Raw genomic sequence first — 17,100 nt, 5'->3', positions numbered from 1 at the left:
CGTTTTCGGTGCCATCGGTGCGGACCACACACACCTGCGCAGAGGCGCGCGCTGAACCGTTCCGAAGGCAGTCGACATTCTGTCAGGCTCGAGTCACTACCTTTGTTGTTCACTTTTTCCCGACTGCCTCTTTTTTGAGTTGTTTGCGGTGTACGTATCTACACATATTCATTCGTGGATGACTAGGTGACCCAGCACAGACACTTGCGCTGCATCAATAGCGTACAACCTTCACCTGGTCCCCATAGAGCGCGTCTCTGAACTCAACACCTCGTCTTCTCCGCCCCTGTCAGCATCGTGTGCGCTGCACACACATTGTAGCCATGAAGCTGGTGAGGCGTGCCCGAAAGAGCATTCGCGAGCGGCGAATGAAGGCGTGCATTAATGATCTGAGCTCGAATTTGTCGAAGGTGGAGATGCGTGTCTTTCGAGAGCAGAAGAAGTTGCGTGATACAAAGCGCCGGGTTTTGGGGATTGGTGAACTTGTACCGAAGGATGTGCTGAAGGGCCGCATGAATCCTGAACTGTATGCAGTGGAATGCCGGCTTCACGAAGAGGCAGGCTTGCCTAAGCCACTTCCGTATCAAGGGTACAAGGAGGATCTGTTGCGTAGCCGCTCGACCACGCACTGCGTGGGGTTTGCTGGGTTGCGGACGATTCTGCAGGCTATCCGGGCCCGCAACGCGTAACTAAGATTCATCGTAGGTTAAGCCACCGGCTTGTCGGCCGGCGCTCCGCGAAGGAGTCTTCTGAGGCGTGCGAGGGTGTCGCGAACTCTCTGGGCCTCTCTTTTTTTCTTTTTGCTCAGGGAGGCAGGATGGTGGAGGAAACCAGCAATGGGGCAGCTATGGTACAAAAGTAAATGAAAAAGAAAAGGGTACCAAGGTGGCCGGGATCGCCTTTGCACATGTCTCTCAAAAGCGCGGATATGAAGTGGATTCTGCTTCAGCGAGGCTGCAGGGGCGTAGTATGGACTCCATCCGTAGCCTTCTGCGACATGGTGAAGTCAAGAACCACACCTGTGTTGCTTCACTGCGTACCCTATGGGTTGCCAGTGAGTCTATGAACTTTGTTATCTCTCTCAAGCATCCCCTTTCCCTTGCCTCCACTCATTGTTATCCTCCTCCTACCCCTCAACTCACACCTCAGCGACCCAGGCGCAGTCGTTTCCTTAGAATAGCTCCAATGGTGTTTTCTCTGGTTCTTGTGCGCGCGCCTCCTCTTGTTTCTGCCCATCTCCTTTATCGTCAAGGTGGGCTTTGCTCTTCACACCGTGCACACTCTCTACCTGGGCTCCAAGTCGCAAGGCACTTTGAGAATCACCTAGCCAACATGAAAGCTGTGCGTCGTGTCTAGCAAGTGCTTCTGCCTAGTTGATGTTGAGAAGCACAAGGTGATCGTTCGGTGGTTCATTGTGGATCGCTAGTTGCGCAACGTAACGCCGTTTGCCGAGGAGCGCCCCGGTGACTCCGGAATCCTCCAAAGACTTGCCGGTAGTGATGCTCCCGACAGCTTCAAATCCTTCGGTCACTTTGTGCCCGCCAAGGAGATGGACAAGCACCACATCAGCGATGTCTGCCCTAATGGCACATCGAAGATGAAGCAATCCTTTGGGGGGAGGCATAGATGAGCATCGCCAGCATCGTCGCTGTCTTCTTCCCTATTGTGATCTGCTTCTTCTGTGTTCTTCACTATTTACTGCGATGAAGTTAGTGGAGACGACACGCACAAGACTCTCAACAAAAAGGAAGCAACTCCATAAGGGTGCGGCCAAGCGCGCTCTAATCTGTCAGCCGGAAGGGTGCTTTCGTCATGATGCAACGCTCGCCTCGCTTCTTTTGCAGGTGACCATCAGTTTATTTTCTACTCTTTATTTCGTTGTCCCAGCGCCCACACTGCCGTCATTTTGTGTGGAGTTCTTTTTTTACGGTCGATTCCGAAAGCATCGAGCTCTGGAGATCCTGTTCGGCCCTGCTTCTTTTCCCCTGCTCTGAGTCGTCTTCCCCAGCGCGTGATCCACGCTCATCCACTCCCAACCTCCCCTCCCTCCTTTCCTGAGAAGTTTCGGAGCACCAAGTCTGCAATCCCAACGATGCGTTTCGCGCAGTTCTTTGTGGAAACACGTTATTGCCGTCACAGGAAGGGCACCAAACAAGCGATGAGTGAAGCTGATGGGACGTTATTTTGCTTTTTTTCCTTTGAAAGTGAAGATATGAAGTCGAAGGGTGAAGGCGCACGCAGCCCCTCTCCTATTGCAATCTCGAGCTTCTCAACCAAGAGTGATTCGCTCTCTTCTTTGCGGGAGGGGAAAGGTAGGCTAAAGACCACCTCGTTGCGTATATTCCCTGCCTCTGGGTGGGCGTGAAGGAAAAATGGGGAAGGGAGGCGCATGTGTGCCCACCTGGCTGACTGCTCTTCAAGGATGCTATCTCGTAGTCGGTGGGACGGCTCAATGTCGTAGCTCTCTTCGTCTCTCTCAGCGCCGCATTTCTGAGACCGCAAAGGTGCAGCGGAGAGCCTCCCTGCGTCAGTGTGCATTCTCTTGTGTGAGGCGCGGCCGCTGTCGCTGGAGCTGCTGCTCTAATCTCGTTTTTTTTACCAACGCTTCTTTTCCATGCGTCGTCGCTGGCCATCTTCTACCCTGCAACTTTCCTCTGACCTCCTCGGCCCTCATGCCTGTTGGAGCGAGTTTCATTTACCGTTGCTGATGTGCGGGCAACCTGTGCTCTCATGTGTCCATCTGAGAAAGGTTGCTCTTCCTCGGTAATCCTTCCATCTTCCGCGGTGCTGCATTGTGCGCTTGCTTCAAGTCATAGCCTTAAAACATATCCGTGTCTCCTTGGCCTTGCAGTCTCTCGACATCTCTGACGTTCGTTTGCCTGCCCCGCAGTGTTTTCTCAAAGGAACCTTACAGCCGGAGCCAAAAAAAACTCCGCACTAGATACTCGCAGGACTTTATCTTTCGCCCCCCCCCTCACCGTCCTGTAATGACGACGACACCCAAGTATATTCACTTGAGTGAAGTGGAGAAGCACGTCAGGGAGGATGACCTGTGGTTCATCAAAGATTCCAAGGTGTATGACATCACAAAATTCGTGGATCAGCACCCGGGTGGCGTCGACACGCTCCTCAGCGTGGCGGGCAAGGATGGCACGAGCGAGTTCAACGCCGTTGGACACTCTGAAAGCGCTGTCGAGGAGCTCGCGCGGTACTACATCGGCGACATTCACCCAGACGATGCGGAGAAGGTTCAGCAAGCCTCTGTCAAAGCTGCGAGCAACTATTTTGGCATCGCGGTGGTACTGGCGCTCGTTGCCATTTGTTCGTTCTTCATCTTCCGCCCCTGAGAGTGCCGGAGACACGTGAAAGGCGAGGCGTTGCCGGAGGTGAAAACGATGAGGGCAAAACAAAAGCGGGCGTACGCAATACCAAGACAGGGAGCTCTTTGGCTTCCTATGGCCTTCCCGCTGTGCGTGCGATCTTGCTTGCCCTTCTCCTCCTCCATCTGCGCTGTACGTGGTCCTGTGGAGTGGGCTTCGAAGCAAAAGACGAAAAACAGAAGCACTCGACAAAAGATGGGAGCCAAAAACGAAGCAGTGTGTGATGGTGGGCGGTTGTCGGGGCTACCGTCTGTTTGTATACATTTGAGCGGACACCTGCACCAACTCTGACAAGAGAAGGCGAAGAGAGAAAGAAGTGAGAGCCTCTGAAGGAGACGTATTGGTTTGCTGTGTTCCTCTCTGTGGCGAAGGCGCACACATGCTCATCGCCCGTAAAACCTTAATTTTGTTTTGCGAATTGCGGCGGCCGCGTCCGCTGCCTGCTCCTTCTCTCGCTTTCTGTGATTTCGCTAGTGCTAAGGAGCAGCGCATAGTGAGAAAGCATGTTGCCGTCGAGATAAATTTCTCTTTCAGGCTCAGGAGGCTGCACCTGGTATTGCGCGCCAAGTTTAGTGTGTGTCGCTGCTGGAACCCCGGTCAATGAACTAAGGGAAGCAGCGACCTAAACTAGCGAGTTGGGGTAATTTACATCGGGAACTTCTCTCTGTCTCACAGCTATACCTTTTTGGCGACCGCTTTTCTTCCGGTGGCCCCATCATCTCCCTGTCACTGACTTTCGCACAGCTGCACTCTTACTTTTGGTGCCCGCTATCATCACAATTTCTGCGCTTATGCCCACTGTTGCACGTCTCACATTCTTCTCACTTTTGCTTTTCTCTCTGTCTGTCTTATTTTTTTTCCAGGGGATCCCATGCATGTGTGCCGCCTAGGCGTCAGTGTTTCTTTCCCCCTGCGCATGCCTTTCCCCCTCCTCCTCACACCAACCACTTTCAACTTTCTCATGAATGCCAACCGTATTTTTTTTTGTTTGGGTTCTCGCACGCGCTAAACGCCGCTAAGATGTCGCTGCTCGGCAGCTCGAGCCAAACTCATTCAATTTTTGTGCAATTCACATCACTTTGCCGGCGCCCACTAATACATGGAGCCCGACGCAAAGAAGGCGAGGCTGGACATCTTCAACTTCCCCACCGGGAAGGAGACACGTACATCGGAAGAAGTGGCAGAGAGCTACGCGGAAGCGGTCAAATCGCACCCCTTCTATGACAACGTACACTCTCTGATCGACTTCTACGATAGTGGCACTATCAGAGATGGTCGTGGGCAAGTCGTGGGTGTGGTGCTCCGGAAAGCCCTGCCAAAGTATGCGGTATCCATGGCATCGGAGCTACTCATATCTGCTGCCGTGCGCACCTCGCTGCGGAGTATGATGTTCGGCGGAGAGTCGCCATTGAGCGGCATCGCCGGCTACTTTGACTACCGGGGCTCACCGGTGGAGCTGAAGTCTCGCAAAACGTCCTTCACATATGAGCACGAGAGAGAGTGGCCAGCGGTATTCCCTGTTGTCGACTACGTCAGCGAAATCTACAGGCATGTGGCACCAAAGCAATGGAAAGCACAAAACGACGCCATACCAGATGTTGTGCGCATCCATGGAACCCCATTCTCCACTCTCACCATCAACTCCCGATTCCGTACAGCTTCTCATACGGACGTCGGTGACTTTGATGGCGGCTACAGCTGCATCGCTTGCATAGATGGGCAGTTTAAAGGGCTTGCGCTCACGTTCGACGATTTCCGCATCAACGTTCTTCTGCAGCCGCGCGATGTGGTGATATTCGACGCACACCACTTTCACTCGAACACGGAGGTAGAAGTGTCGTGCTCAGGGGAAGACTGGAAGCGTCTTACCTGCGTCTTCTACTACCGCGCCGCCTTGGGTGAGCCGGCGAGCTACGCCGAGTACCGGCGTCGGTTGGAGAAGTCCAAGCGGGATGCTAGCTTCACTCCGGTGGTGAGTAACGTGAGGGTGAAGGAGAACGGCACAAACGCTAACCGCCCATCTCGTGTATACCCCTTCTCTCCCTCGCCGTTTTCCGTGCCGATGATGGCGCATCGCTTGCAGCACTGCGCATCGGCGGCACAAATCGTTCACGAAGCCATGATTGCGGCTGGAAGTCGACTAGCGGAGGCATTGTTTGGGGAGCCACTGTCGACCTCAGATGGCATTCCACTTCGCGGAGAAGACGAGAAGCTCAAGGCAAACGTCGACAGTGCTGCGAGGCCGCTTTCGCGTCTGGGTGGGTTCAGCGAGACGAACCTAATGGTATCCACTGCGGTAGAAAAGGAGAAGTACCTCAACATCGAGTTCCTCTCCCGCTGCATTAGCGCGCAGCTGCTGGACATGTGGAGACAGGCGCGAGCGAAGTGGCTAGGGCTGGTGGGCAAGGAATGGGAGCACATGCTCGTTCTCAACCCAAAGCGAAAAGACTTTTTGTGGAAGAACCAGTCTGAGATGAACTCGGCATTTTTTGATCTGTGCGAGGTGGGAAAGCAGGTGATGCTCGGCCTTCTGGGCAAGGAGACGGCCCTTCCGAAGGAAGAGCAAGCGTTCTGGACCATGTATGCCGTGCACTTGAGCGTAGCATGTGTGGAGGAGCTGCACATGCCGCGAGAAGCAATATCGCTTCGAAAGCTGAATGTGAAGCTGAAGGACTTTACCTTCGGCGGCACGCGATACTTCAAGGACATGCCTCCCGAGGAGCAGCAGCGCAGAATAGAGCGCAAGCAGCGTATTGAAGATGCGCGGCGGCACGGGATGCTGTCTGGCGCGCACGAAAAGCGAGCCAACTGGCTGACCAACGACTCCTTCGACTATCAAACGGAAGACTGCGCGATTGATTACGCGAAAAACAATTGGGTGCTGCCTGCGCGTCACGCAAAGGAGGTTACAAAGAATCTGCGGACTGGTGAACTGCCGACGAGGGAAGAAGTGGTGCGGGTACTCGTTGTACTGCCCGACTCGAAAAGCAATCTCGACAGTGTGAACAACACGATAAAGATCTCAGATGATGTGCAATGCTCATCAGAGTGGATGCGCTTGATGAGCAGCCCGGCGGTGCATCGTGTCCTGGCCGCTGCGCAGCGCAACCTGCGGGTGCCTGACAGTTTCGCGCAGGGCAACATCCAGATCTTTTTTGCCTTCCACAGCATGTTACCCACGGATGTGTACGACTTTGTGGTGCTGCAACATGTCTTGAGCCGCATCCCCGATGATGCGCTTGCGTTGTCGTATATCAATCGTGCGTTAGCGCTCTCCTCCGGCTGTGTGTTGGTGGCTGAGACGGACTTGCAATGCCGACAGTACTACACCTTAAAGCCGACGATTCGCTGCAAGTATGACATCGTGGCCCCGCTTTTTTTTCAGCAGCTCCACCGGGTGAGTTACGGGACGAGAATGGCACGGGTGCGCACCAAAGGGGAACTCGAGGCTCTTTTCCCCACGGCATGCTATGCGCGCTACAAGCTGCAAGGTTCGCCGCTGAATACAACCGTTCATATGGTGTCTTCCAACGCACCTCCATAAATGCACAACTCTTTTGCGGTTCAAGGCGTGGGGCCAGGCACGTTCAGTAGATGATGCGCACACTGTGAGCAGACCTTTTGTTTTCTGAGTGGTACGTGCTTTCATTCGCGCCTACATAAACGTTGATGCTGCCGGGGACCTCACTGTGATGTGAGACCCCTGTGTACCCACAACGTTGGGACGCCAAACGCCTGGTGGTTGCCCTCGGGCGTGTTTGCAAAGTTGTCGGTGTTGGTGGACAGGTTTGGTCTGAAGGGGTGCCGAAGGGGCATGCGATCGCGATTGTGCTTTCACTAGCTCATCGTGAAACCTGTCTATGTCTCGGCCAATAGACGCATCTGTGCGATGTTTCTCTTACCATGCCCCCTTGCAGTGCGGTTCAGCGTTACCCACGACGTCAGCCAACGCTTTGCACAGCGGAATTGCAGCAGGTTACGCGAGGCCGAACAGCGCCCATCGGCTCAGCTTTTAGATTCGATAGACAGTTCACCGAAGGCGAGCCAGCTGTTGCTGCATGCGTGCATCGACTGCTTCTCGGGAATGGGGTGAGAGGAAGGGGAGGGAAGGAAGCGTCGATGCCAAAAATCACTCTACGCAGATGTGGTGCATAGAAGGCTGAGTCGAAAACCTCAATGGACGCACGCCGCCTTTTCATAGAGAAGCGGTGGCCGGCCGCGCAGATTTAGGCGGAGAACCGGGTGCGATACGCACCGCCCCTGTAGAGCAGATGACTTGCATATCCCTCTTGTGGCGACCGTATCGCTCTCTCCCCCTCTCTTTGCTTTTCTGTGACGGTTGTGTCTCCATTGGCACACCTCTTCGACAAATGTTCTCGCGCCATCGCACCAGAGAGTCGCCGATGGAGGATGCACCGGTGACGCGATGCTACGCACGACAGCACAACAGGAAAAAGGCACATATACCTTCGCTCACTTGTGCGGGTGTACCTTGTGCTGTCGAGCGAGGGCCCGTGGGCCTGTGCGCGGGTAGACGTTTTAGTGAGTGCCGGCGCGCACTCGCCGGACTTTGGTGCACAGGTAAATTTACGGTACATACACAGACAAACCGTTTAGACGAACCGAATGGGCGCTATCGCGGCAAGCATTGCCGAAAAAAAAGGGGCCTGTGGTTGGGGGGGAGAGCTGTATGCGAGTGGCAGGAGAGCGAAGGAATGCGGGGCAGGCCTCTCCTCCATGTCCTTTCAATAGTGAGCCTCAACTGATTTCCCAGCATGACTGGAGGGTTGGTGAAAGCGCTACTCTCAGAGCTGCGTTCCACACCTCCTGGTTGTCGACTGAGTAGGAGATAGCCGGTCGTGCCATCCTAGAATACGCTGGATGCGTACAGATTATGCCAAGAGCACCACTTTACCTGCATCGCTGTCTCACCTGTCATTACTCTCTTCCCTCTCTTCTGCTGCGTGCGCGCACACACACGCACCGCACCACATCTTCATGACAATTACTCACGCGCAGTATCGTCGCCAGTGCACCCCACCACCACCCCTATCCACTACACCGGCCCTTACGCTTCATCACTCTGTGACGCTATAGAAGGACTGCTTCCTGTCTCGCTCGGGATGCAACGTCTAACTTACGGAAGCATGAAGGCGCTGGTGGCGAAGAAGCAGTTGGGCAACCTGCATACATGCATCTTGGACGTGCGTGAGGCTGATGAGGTAGCCGGGGGCGCCATCCCGACCTCCGTCAACGTACCTCTCGACCAGCTGGAGGCCGCGCTTCAGCTGACGGCCGACGAGTTCAAGGACAAGTACAGAGCACCCAAGCCCGAGGTGTCGGATCACATTGTGACTTACTGTCTTCGCGGCGGGCGCGCAGAAAAGGCGGCTGCGGCGCTTCTCTCCAGCGGCTACACAAATGTGGATGTGTACTCAGGCAGCTGGACAGAGTGGTCGGAGCATGAAAAGAGCGTAGCATAGTCAAGCTGCTGCCTTACTATCCTCTTCACCTGCTATTACCCTCTGTCGCTTTGTCTGGTAGTCATAGGTGGGCCTCATACAACTCGTAGTGGCTTGTCCACACCGATGCCAGGCGTGGCACACGACGACACACGTGGTGCGGCAAACGGCGATGCCGACGCGAGAGGGGAGGATATCGTGTACTATATCGCTCTCTATCTTGAAAGTGTTGCTCCCCATGCTGCTCCATAGCGTGGCATTTCATCTCCGCCTCCCCCTGCTTTAGCGCGATGCTGCCGCAGCCGAGCCCAGCAGTTATGCGAGACGGATTTCCAGAAAAAAGTATGCAAGGGCGGGAGCGGATGGCACTGCTCATGGGCGCGCCGAGGCTGAGACGATCTTTTCCACATGTGTCTACAACTTTGCCTCCAGCTCATGCCCGTACAATGTATCAGCTTCAACATCCCATCGACTGTGGGCCCATGCAGGCCGATGAAGAAAGCTTAGTGCTATCATCACATGCGCTGCGAAGAATCTTGACAAATACCTACCCTAGAGGACGGTGGGCGATGCACGACAAAGTGGACGCCGCTTCTCCCGTTTCCCACTCTGCTTGATGTGCTGGGCCTCTTGTCGCGTGCGTGTTGCGCCTCTCCATCACTATCTGCTCATTTCTCTTCCTGATATCCTTCGTTGCGTGTGCGCTTGGTTGATTTCGGACTCTGAATTTGCGCGCCAGCAGCTCTCTGGTATTTTTCGGCGGCAGCTCATGGTGGTCGAGGGGTCAGCACTCTTTTTCTTCGCTCCCGTTTCCTCGCCCTAGCTGGATCCCGTGGTGCGCGCGCTCTTAGCCGACGCTTTCGCCAGATCTGAGGGCAAGAGCTCGGGTAGCTAGGAGCGGGTCACCGCTTACTCGACATCGCAGCTGTGCGCGCTGCTGGCTTTAGCGCTGTTCAAGGATGCTGAGACGAGCGTGGTGTGCACGCCGGTATGTTAGCATTAACCAGGTGGCGAACATTGTAAAGGCAAAGAAAAGTTGCTGTGATGCCGCACGCAATATTCAGCTCATCGACGTGCGGTCGACAGCCGAGGTGGCGGTGACGGGGATGATTCCTTCCGCTGTTAATATTCCGCTACCGGTTCTACGGGATGTCCTCAGCCCTGAAAGTATCCTGATGGATGATGAGTTCGAGTACTTCTTTGGTGCTCCTCGCCCCGTCCGAGGTGTGACGCAGATCGTACTCTACTGCGCTCACGGCGTCCGCTCTGCTGTCGCTTGCGAGCTTGTCGAGGAGCTTGGCTTCGAAAATGCCGGCAACTTCTCCGGCAGCTGGGCTCAGTGGCACTCCACATACGGAGCTTCTAGCATCTCTGCAGCGCTGCCAGAATATTCACAAGCGCCACCCCATTAAACGAGGTTCAAAAGTTGCGCTTTTCGTGGCCGTATGAGGGAGCGCCCTCTGCGGCTGCTTGCACGGTGGCGACACTGTCACCCCCCTCCCTCCCCCCGAACTAATCCTCCCCTCTTCATCGAGCCGCACCTTCTGAGAACGCAACCCACTGTGGCGACACGTGGCCCTCTTCGTTCGAGATGTCTCCGCTCCGTCGGACGCGCCGAAGGGGTCGCGCGAGCCAATGCGATGTATACCAGAGCTGTATCATCCGCTCACGCTTCTGGCGGACACTCTGGCATCTGCCCGTGGTGTGTCCTGTGCACTTGAGCACATGTCTGCTTCCCTCGCTCGAGCCGCTCTTCTTCAATGAGTGCCTTCCTGCCGCTCCGTTGGCGTCGTCTTCATTCTCTTTTCTCCCCTCCTCGCCTTTTCCCGCTCTTCTTTTCCTTCCTTGAGAACACATGCGGCTACCGCACCGGAGGCGACCGCAACCGCGCCCCTTTCCTCACAACACGCGCTGCATGGACGCTTGCCCCTGCTCTTGTGGTGGGGGACGGCGCACCGGGGGGCGTTGGCAGAGAAGAGCCGTTTTTTTTTTGGTGGACTTTCTTAGCGAGTGATCATATCACTAACGGTCTACGTTCTGCCGGAGAAGATTGTCGTACCGGCCAACCCAGTCGTTCCTGTTTCTTCGTGATGCCACTGCCAGAGTTTACACACCCATTCAACGTGTACGAGGCCCAGGCGGTGGTGCGCGCGCTCGCGGCCAGAAGCATGAGCGGAGTGCATCTCCTGGATGTGCGTGAAGAGTACGAGGTGCAAGCCATTCCACCGCTTCCACAGGCGCTAGTGATCCACTTTCGCGACCTCAATGCTGACATGCGGATGTGGGACTCAACGTTTCAGAGGAAATATGGCGTGCAAAAGCCACGGAAAAAAGACCGCATTCTCGTTTACGCGGCCAATCAGCGCCGGGCCGCGTCCGCAGCCACATACTTGGTGGAGTGTGGCTACAAGTCTGTTGTCTTCCTGAACGCCAAGATGTCAGAATACCTTGACTTAACGCAGAACGAGGTGGACGAGGACCTTTAGTGCTGCGGCTGCAATCGTGCTCCTCAGTGACAGGTCGAGCCCGTCCCTATGGTGACGACCGTGGCGGGTGTGCTGGCTGCAATAGCGAGAGTGGAGGGTGCAGAAGCAATGTAGAGCTGCACCTCTTCTATCTGGCCCGCACTTTGAACTTTGTTCTCATACATGTGCAAAACAGCAGCAACAGTGAATGGAACCGCAGCCGCTGCTGAGCCCCGCTGTCGGCTTCGCCTTCCCCAAATTGTTGTTTCCTGCGTTTTCTCTTTCTCTGGATGTATGACAGGGGCGGTGCGCGGACCGCAGGTGGCGTCCCCTTATATCACAAAAAAAAGCGGATTGGGCAGTCAAACAGGTAGCTGACAGTAACAGAGCGCCTAACAGAGCGCTGTACGGGTGTGTGGAGTTGAAGACGAGACTGCTCTCGCAGCGAGCTCTGCCGATAGCTTGCCATCCCTCTCTCTCTCTCTTTGCCTTCGACGTGAAAGGCTACTTATCGTCACTCTACCACTAGCATCACCTGCCGCTCCCTCGCTTCTCGCTTGCTCTCATCATCAGCTAGCCGTGGCCGCGTGGAGGAGGCGGTGAAGGTTATAGTGGTTGATGAGGGCTGCCTTGTGCTCGTGCGACTGCTATACGGTGTGCGTGTTTCCGTTGGCTGCTGCCACGTGCGCATCCTCCTCGGTCGAGGCACTGACCCATATAGCGGCGCCTACATATCTGTAGGGATCTCTTCGTTGCCTACCACTGATTCTGCTGCGTTGCTTTCCTTTAGTCGACGACAAGAAGCCGGCGCCTGGACGAGAGTGTCACACAACTGCCTTATCTGTCCGACTGCCTGCCGTAATGCACGGCGTCGGTCAATGGCGCGTACGCCTCTTTAATCGCGTGCGTGAGTCTCTGTTTCGCACGCCCTTCTCCGTGGCGCGTCGGCAATGTTGCACAGTGCCGACGGAGGACGATGTGCGCGAGGCTTACAAGATACTTGGGGTTCATGACTCGGCCACATTGAGCGACGTGAAAAAGCGCTACGGCGACCTCGCCAAAGAGCATCACCCAGACGTGTCGAACTCCTCAGCGTCCTCTAGCACGAACCGCATGACCGACATAAACAATGCCTACAATACGGTGAAGCAGTTTCATCGCGCAGGCAGGCGACTCTCCCACGCGACGCCCGGGACCTCCGACTCCTCTTCGTCCTATTACACAAAGCAGGACAGCGCATACCAGCCATGGTATGAAGACATGGACCCGCTCATGTACGAACTCATGTGGGAGGAGATGCGGCGGCAGAACGAAGAGGACTGTTTTGCCAGAAACATGCGCGCCGATGGATTTCACCGCCCTAGCGACCAATGGCGACCACCGCGCGCTTATGCCTCGGCCAGACCGCGGTCGTCAGCGAGCCGCAGTGACGGCAGGCAGCCGCATGATGAGAGGAAGAGCTCGTCCTCGAAGACATGGCCCGAGGAGCAAGTGAAGGCGATGGTGAACATGTACCAAGATGGCAAAAGCTTTGAGTTCATTGCCAACGCCCTCGGCAAGGAAAATGCGGCAGCGGTGGTGGAGGAGTTCAACCGGTGGAGTAGTGGCAACCAGCCGCAACGGCGCAAAGGGGGAAAGCCACACCACGCTAAGCGGCACCGCTCCCATGAATGGGGCGGCCCCTTTTACTACACCGAGTCGCCGGAGGAAGTGCCGTTCGAGCTGTATGAAATGATGGAGGAAGAGCCTTGCTACGATGACTCTGGCGAAGAGGATGAGAACCCATTCGGGTACTACCACGGCGACGAAGAGGCGTACGACAGGCCACACGCGCACGCAACTCCGTTCTACGGTGTTCATCAGATGAGCGGGGGCCCTCCGCCGTATGGACATTCTGAGGGAGGCGGGGGTCGCGTGTACCACTCGTCGCGGAAGATACCGTACAGACAAATGCGCCACCACCGCGGCGGTCGTCTCAACAGAAACAAGCGCGACAGCGCAACTCCGAGTAACAATAGGGGCAGCGGCCGGGACTTCCAGCCGGGCAATAGTAAGAACCGCAGCAGCGGTGGGGGTAAAAAGTGAGCCCACGCTCTCGGCCCCTTTGTTCTCGGTGGCTTCCTCCCTTTTCCCCTCCGGTGGCAGAGGACCTTTTGGGGTGTCGTGCTCGGCGGGTGCTGCACCTCCAATCATGCGGTGTTTCCCATCCCTCTTCGTACTCCCTGCCAAGAAACGGAATCGCTTCGGACACCACCTCTTGCCTCCCCCGACCGTGTTTTTGCCGGCCGCTGCTGACATCATGAACTATCCTGCAGTGGAATCCTACATGACCCTCAGCAGGCGCTGCAATGCGCTTGCCGGTGCCGAGGACGGAGAGGTGGTACCGTAAAAGAATTGTAACGACGGACTTAATCGATTCGAATGATGAATTGCCTCTGGCGTTAGCGCGTGCGTGCACGCCCATGCGCTCACCTCTATTCACATGCGTATGCGTGTACGTATGTGTTGGTAGGTGGGTGCAGAGAAAGGGGTTTCCAACGGATTTACGTTGCACTCACAAACATGGGGAGAGAAGACAACAGTGCACGTATCCAGCGCTGGCGGGGTGATGGCCTTAGTCTTCTGCTCCTGTCTTCTCTCACCATTGAGTACGGCCGATTTATCGCCGAGAGCGCGCCGCTCACTACCTATGCTTGAAGATTACATCTGCTCCCGGTTTCGCGCTTCCTCGCCTCCGCGTTGTTGGTGTCACCTTCTCCTCTAGGCTTCTAGTGTAGAGCGCGCGATTGAGGGCGACCTGCATGTGGGCAACTTCACGGTGTCTCACATCATTTCCCACCACACTTCCTCCTTCTTTCAACCCTGTGCTCTTCCTTGCCCCCACGCAGGTCGTGCAGTGCCGCGAGGCCTCGGCGGGCACATATCGACAGCGCCGCAGAAGCTTAGCGTTGGTCGGTTGGTCATTTTCAAGCTGTACTTCGGCATGGCAAGCTTGGCGTATTAGAGGCTAAACAGGGTACTGGGCCAGTTCATGAGAGGCGTCGGCGCGGCGAAGATGGTGGACCGTCCCTGCAGTGTCTGCACCATCAGTGTGCGAGAGTGGCCCTAGTCGCAGTTCCTCAGACGCTCCATTAGGGGCAACATCACCTACGCAATGGAAAAGGCCGCACCTAAATCCGTCGCAAACACGGAGAGGCCGGATGATGCTCACAACTTCATCGTGGGATTTCACCGGAAGGCTGCGGCATATTCGTCGGAAAGGACCGCGTGAGACGGAGTGGCGCTCAGCAGTAGGGGCACATTGACACTGTGAATGCCCTTCTATGCAAGCTAGACGTTTCGCTGATCGATTGGACCTTCATCGCCCTTGATGCGAGGCGGAGCGTGTTTCCGATCAGCTCATCGCTAACCTGCCCGAGAGCTGCAGGATAGTTGCTGCCCGCCACCTCTTCGCCGCCATCGAACGGAACGAGATGTCTGTCCTTGACGCAAGTACGGAAGCGCTGGCAACAATGCTCACGATTAGACACGGACCGCGTCGATCTATTGCTACACATGAGGGCCCCCGCTCCACCTCCTCTCGCCTCTACTTTGAGTTTTTGAACAAGGCTATCTGAGGGAAGAAGTGGCTGCATGCCATGGCTTCGTGTGCGTTGGTATGTGCTCGTGCACGGGTAGGCCTGAGTCATGCTACTGCTGTCTCTGTGTGAGCAGGTGAAAGGTGGGTTGTGACGGGTTGGATGCTCGGCGCCTGCGATCCCATCCATCCCTCCCTCCTCCATCATGGCGACGTTTGTTTCGTTCGGCTCTACCTCTGCCCCCTCTTTTTTCTCTTACTCTTCGCTGAAGGGTTTCCCCCCTTCCGCTGCATCACTGTCTCTTCCATCTCTCTCTGTGTCGGTTTCAGTGCGTACGTACGGGTGCAGCGACAGCTGAGAGCGCCACCATTGCACGCGAAACGGCGGCCGATGGCTTTTCACGCTCAGCGGGTCTCTCCTCATGTGTGCCGAATCGTCTCCACTTTGCCGTGTCTGCCGTGTTTCGGCTGTCGCGTGGATCGCCCGCTGTCCTCTTTCGCTATTCTTCTCGCAGAATTTCCGTTTTATGTGTTGGCTGCGCTTTATGCTTCGTACTGTCGTGGCTTTGGCAAGCAGACGGCGAGACGACGTCCAATACAAACGGCGGCGACCTCCATCGGGGGAAGAGAGAGGTACTCTGCCTCCACTGAAGCGTGCCGGAGGAGGCTGTGGGCAGGTGGCGGGCAGGAAAAGGGAGCGAATGAATACTGCATCTTTCCTTTGAGCCGCGCCTCTCGTGCCTCTTCTCCACCCCCACCCCCTGTGTCGTAAACACACCAACGTGAGCGAAACATCATTGCCGCTGCTCATGATCAGCAGTCCCGTGTGCAGGCGCTGCCGACAGTCTTGAGGGCGTACCTACAGGCAACGCCCGTCACTCCATGAGCACCTAAAGCGTCGCATTTTCATTTTCTGTGTCTGCTCTGCCGGGCCCGTCGTATCACACGACAGAGGCGCCTCTCGACCCCCGGCCCACCGCTCTCCCTCTCTCTCTGTGACCCCGCCTCATCTCTTCTCGACCCTTTTCCTTCACCTTTTCTCCCTGTGTGCTACCGGTCTCATTTCGCTGGCCCCAGCGGCTACAAATTGCCGCATTGAGCAGCAACATCACACGTGCCGCTCTCTCGGGCGAAGCGAAAAGACCCCTCCCTCGACATTTTCAACAGTGTGTGTTCGAGGGGTTATTGTTGCCATCTCAGAGAGCGCTCGCTCTCCTCTTGCAGGGCGCAAAGCAACTGCAGCTCGGCTCTTCGCACGCATACGCCCTACGAAGACGAGACGTGCCAAAGGTGTGCGCGAGCAAGTTCACGGGATCGAGGCGCATCACCGCCATCTAGTGCGCACGCTTAAAGGACTAATGCAGTGGGTGCCCCTCATTGAAACGGGTGGCGCGTTGGTCCATCAAGTCGGCGTGCTGGCCGTTGAAAGCCTGAAGGCTATCCGCGACCCAACAAACGCTGATGCTGTAGCCGCTGTTGGTGAACTGAGCTCTCTCGACGCGCTGGAAAACATGAAGAACTGCATGATGGCTGACATGCGGGGCCGCAACATTTTGAAACACACTCCTGTTGTGTGCGATGAGGCGCTTGAGGTCAGTCGCGGTCTCGCGCCATCCACGTTCGGCTTCCGGTATGCCGCGTACATGGACCGTAACCATTTCCTGCCAAGTGGGCGGACAGCGGTGCGGCACATTGCTGATCCAACGTTGGCGTATGTAATGACACGGTACAGACAGTGCCACGATTTCCTGCACGCCATCACCGGCTGTGGCCGTACAGTAGAGGAGGAGCTGGCAGTGAAGATCTTCGAGTGGAGGCACACCGGCCTGCCTCTCGGGCTGCTGTCGGTGGTGGGCGGCGCGCCGCACCTCTCAGCGACGCAGTGGGCAAACTTGCGACTCTATTGGGAGTGGGCTACACTCAACGCACCATGCTCCCGTCATGACCAGCCCATCATACCCATGTATCTCAACGTGCCGTGGGAGGACATGCTCGCCATGGAATACGATGAAGTGATGAGATATACCGGTATAACGCCGCTGCCTGTGTTCCTCGAGAGCCGAAAGAAGCACTGAACGGCGCGCGGCGCTTCAGCTGATGCGCAGGCGGAAAGAAGGAGATGAGCGAGAGGAGGAGGGAGGACAACTTGGGTGTGGAGGGCTATCGCTGCTCTTTTCCCTTTTCCCCCTCACTGATGTCTGTGCTTTTGGTTGGTG

At 56.1% G+C, this 17,100-nt stretch overlaps 8 protein-coding genes across 8 annotated transcripts; all 8 read left to right on the top strand.

Moving 5' to 3' along the window:
• Positions 1–323: 323 nt before the first annotated feature.
• Positions 324–689, top strand: LSCM1_07670 (uncharacterized protein; the record flags this gene model as incomplete). Its single annotated transcript, XM_067325032.1, has 1 exon — positions 324–689. One exon carries the CDS (start codon positions 324–326, stop codon positions 687–689), a length of 366 nt encoding a protein of 121 aa, XP_067180877.1.
• Positions 690–2,987: 2,298 nt separating this feature from the next.
• LSCM1_07669 (uncharacterized protein) lies at positions 2,988–3,347 on the top strand (the record flags this gene model as incomplete). Its single annotated transcript, XM_067325031.1, has 1 exon — positions 2,988–3,347. The coding sequence occupies one exon, from the start codon at positions 2,988–2,990 to the stop codon at positions 3,345–3,347; it is 360 nt and encodes a 119-aa protein (XP_067180876.1).
• Positions 3,348–4,479: 1,132 nt separating this feature from the next.
• Positions 4,480–6,924, top strand: LSCM1_07668 (uncharacterized protein; the record flags this gene model as incomplete). The annotated part of the gene is made up of 1 exon (XM_067325030.1): positions 4,480–6,924. One exon carries the CDS (start codon positions 4,480–4,482, stop codon positions 6,922–6,924), a length of 2,445 nt encoding a protein of 814 aa, XP_067180875.1.
• Positions 6,925–8,503: 1,579 nt separating this feature from the next.
• LSCM1_07667 (uncharacterized protein) lies at positions 8,504–8,863 on the top strand (the record flags this gene model as incomplete). Its single annotated transcript, XM_067325029.1, has 1 exon — positions 8,504–8,863. The coding sequence occupies one exon, from the start codon at positions 8,504–8,506 to the stop codon at positions 8,861–8,863; it is 360 nt and encodes a 119-aa protein (XP_067180874.1).
• A 938-nt stretch (positions 8,864–9,801) lies between these two features.
• On the top strand, positions 9,802–10,254 carry LSCM1_07666 (uncharacterized protein; the record flags this gene model as incomplete). Its single annotated transcript, XM_067325028.1, has 1 exon — positions 9,802–10,254. One exon carries the CDS (start codon positions 9,802–9,804, stop codon positions 10,252–10,254), a length of 453 nt encoding a protein of 150 aa, XP_067180873.1.
• A 678-nt stretch (positions 10,255–10,932) lies between these two features.
• LSCM1_07665 (uncharacterized protein) lies at positions 10,933–11,328 on the top strand (the record flags this gene model as incomplete). Its single annotated transcript, XM_067325027.1, has 1 exon — positions 10,933–11,328. One exon carries the CDS (start codon positions 10,933–10,935, stop codon positions 11,326–11,328), a length of 396 nt encoding a protein of 131 aa, XP_067180872.1.
• An 840-nt stretch (positions 11,329–12,168) lies between these two features.
• LSCM1_07664 (uncharacterized protein) lies at positions 12,169–13,392 on the top strand (the record flags this gene model as incomplete). The annotated part of the gene is made up of 1 exon (XM_067325026.1): positions 12,169–13,392. One exon carries the CDS (start codon positions 12,169–12,171, stop codon positions 13,390–13,392), a length of 1,224 nt encoding a protein of 407 aa, XP_067180871.1.
• Positions 13,393–16,242: 2,850 nt separating this feature from the next.
• Positions 16,243–16,959, top strand: LSCM1_07663 (uncharacterized protein; the record flags this gene model as incomplete). Its single annotated transcript, XM_067325025.1, has 1 exon — positions 16,243–16,959. One exon carries the CDS (start codon positions 16,243–16,245, stop codon positions 16,957–16,959), a length of 717 nt encoding a protein of 238 aa, XP_067180870.1.
• Positions 16,960–17,100: the final 141 nt, after the last annotated feature.

Source organism: Leishmania martiniquensis, chromosome 9 (genome assembly GCF_017916325.1).
Source record: "Leishmania martiniquensis isolate LSCM1 chromosome 9, whole genome shotgun sequence".
Taxonomy (NCBI): domain Eukaryota; phylum Euglenozoa; class Kinetoplastea; order Trypanosomatida; family Trypanosomatidae; genus Leishmania; species Leishmania martiniquensis.
The sequence above is the reverse complement of the archived record's forward strand: the minus strand, read 5'-3'. Positions and strand labels throughout refer to the sequence as shown.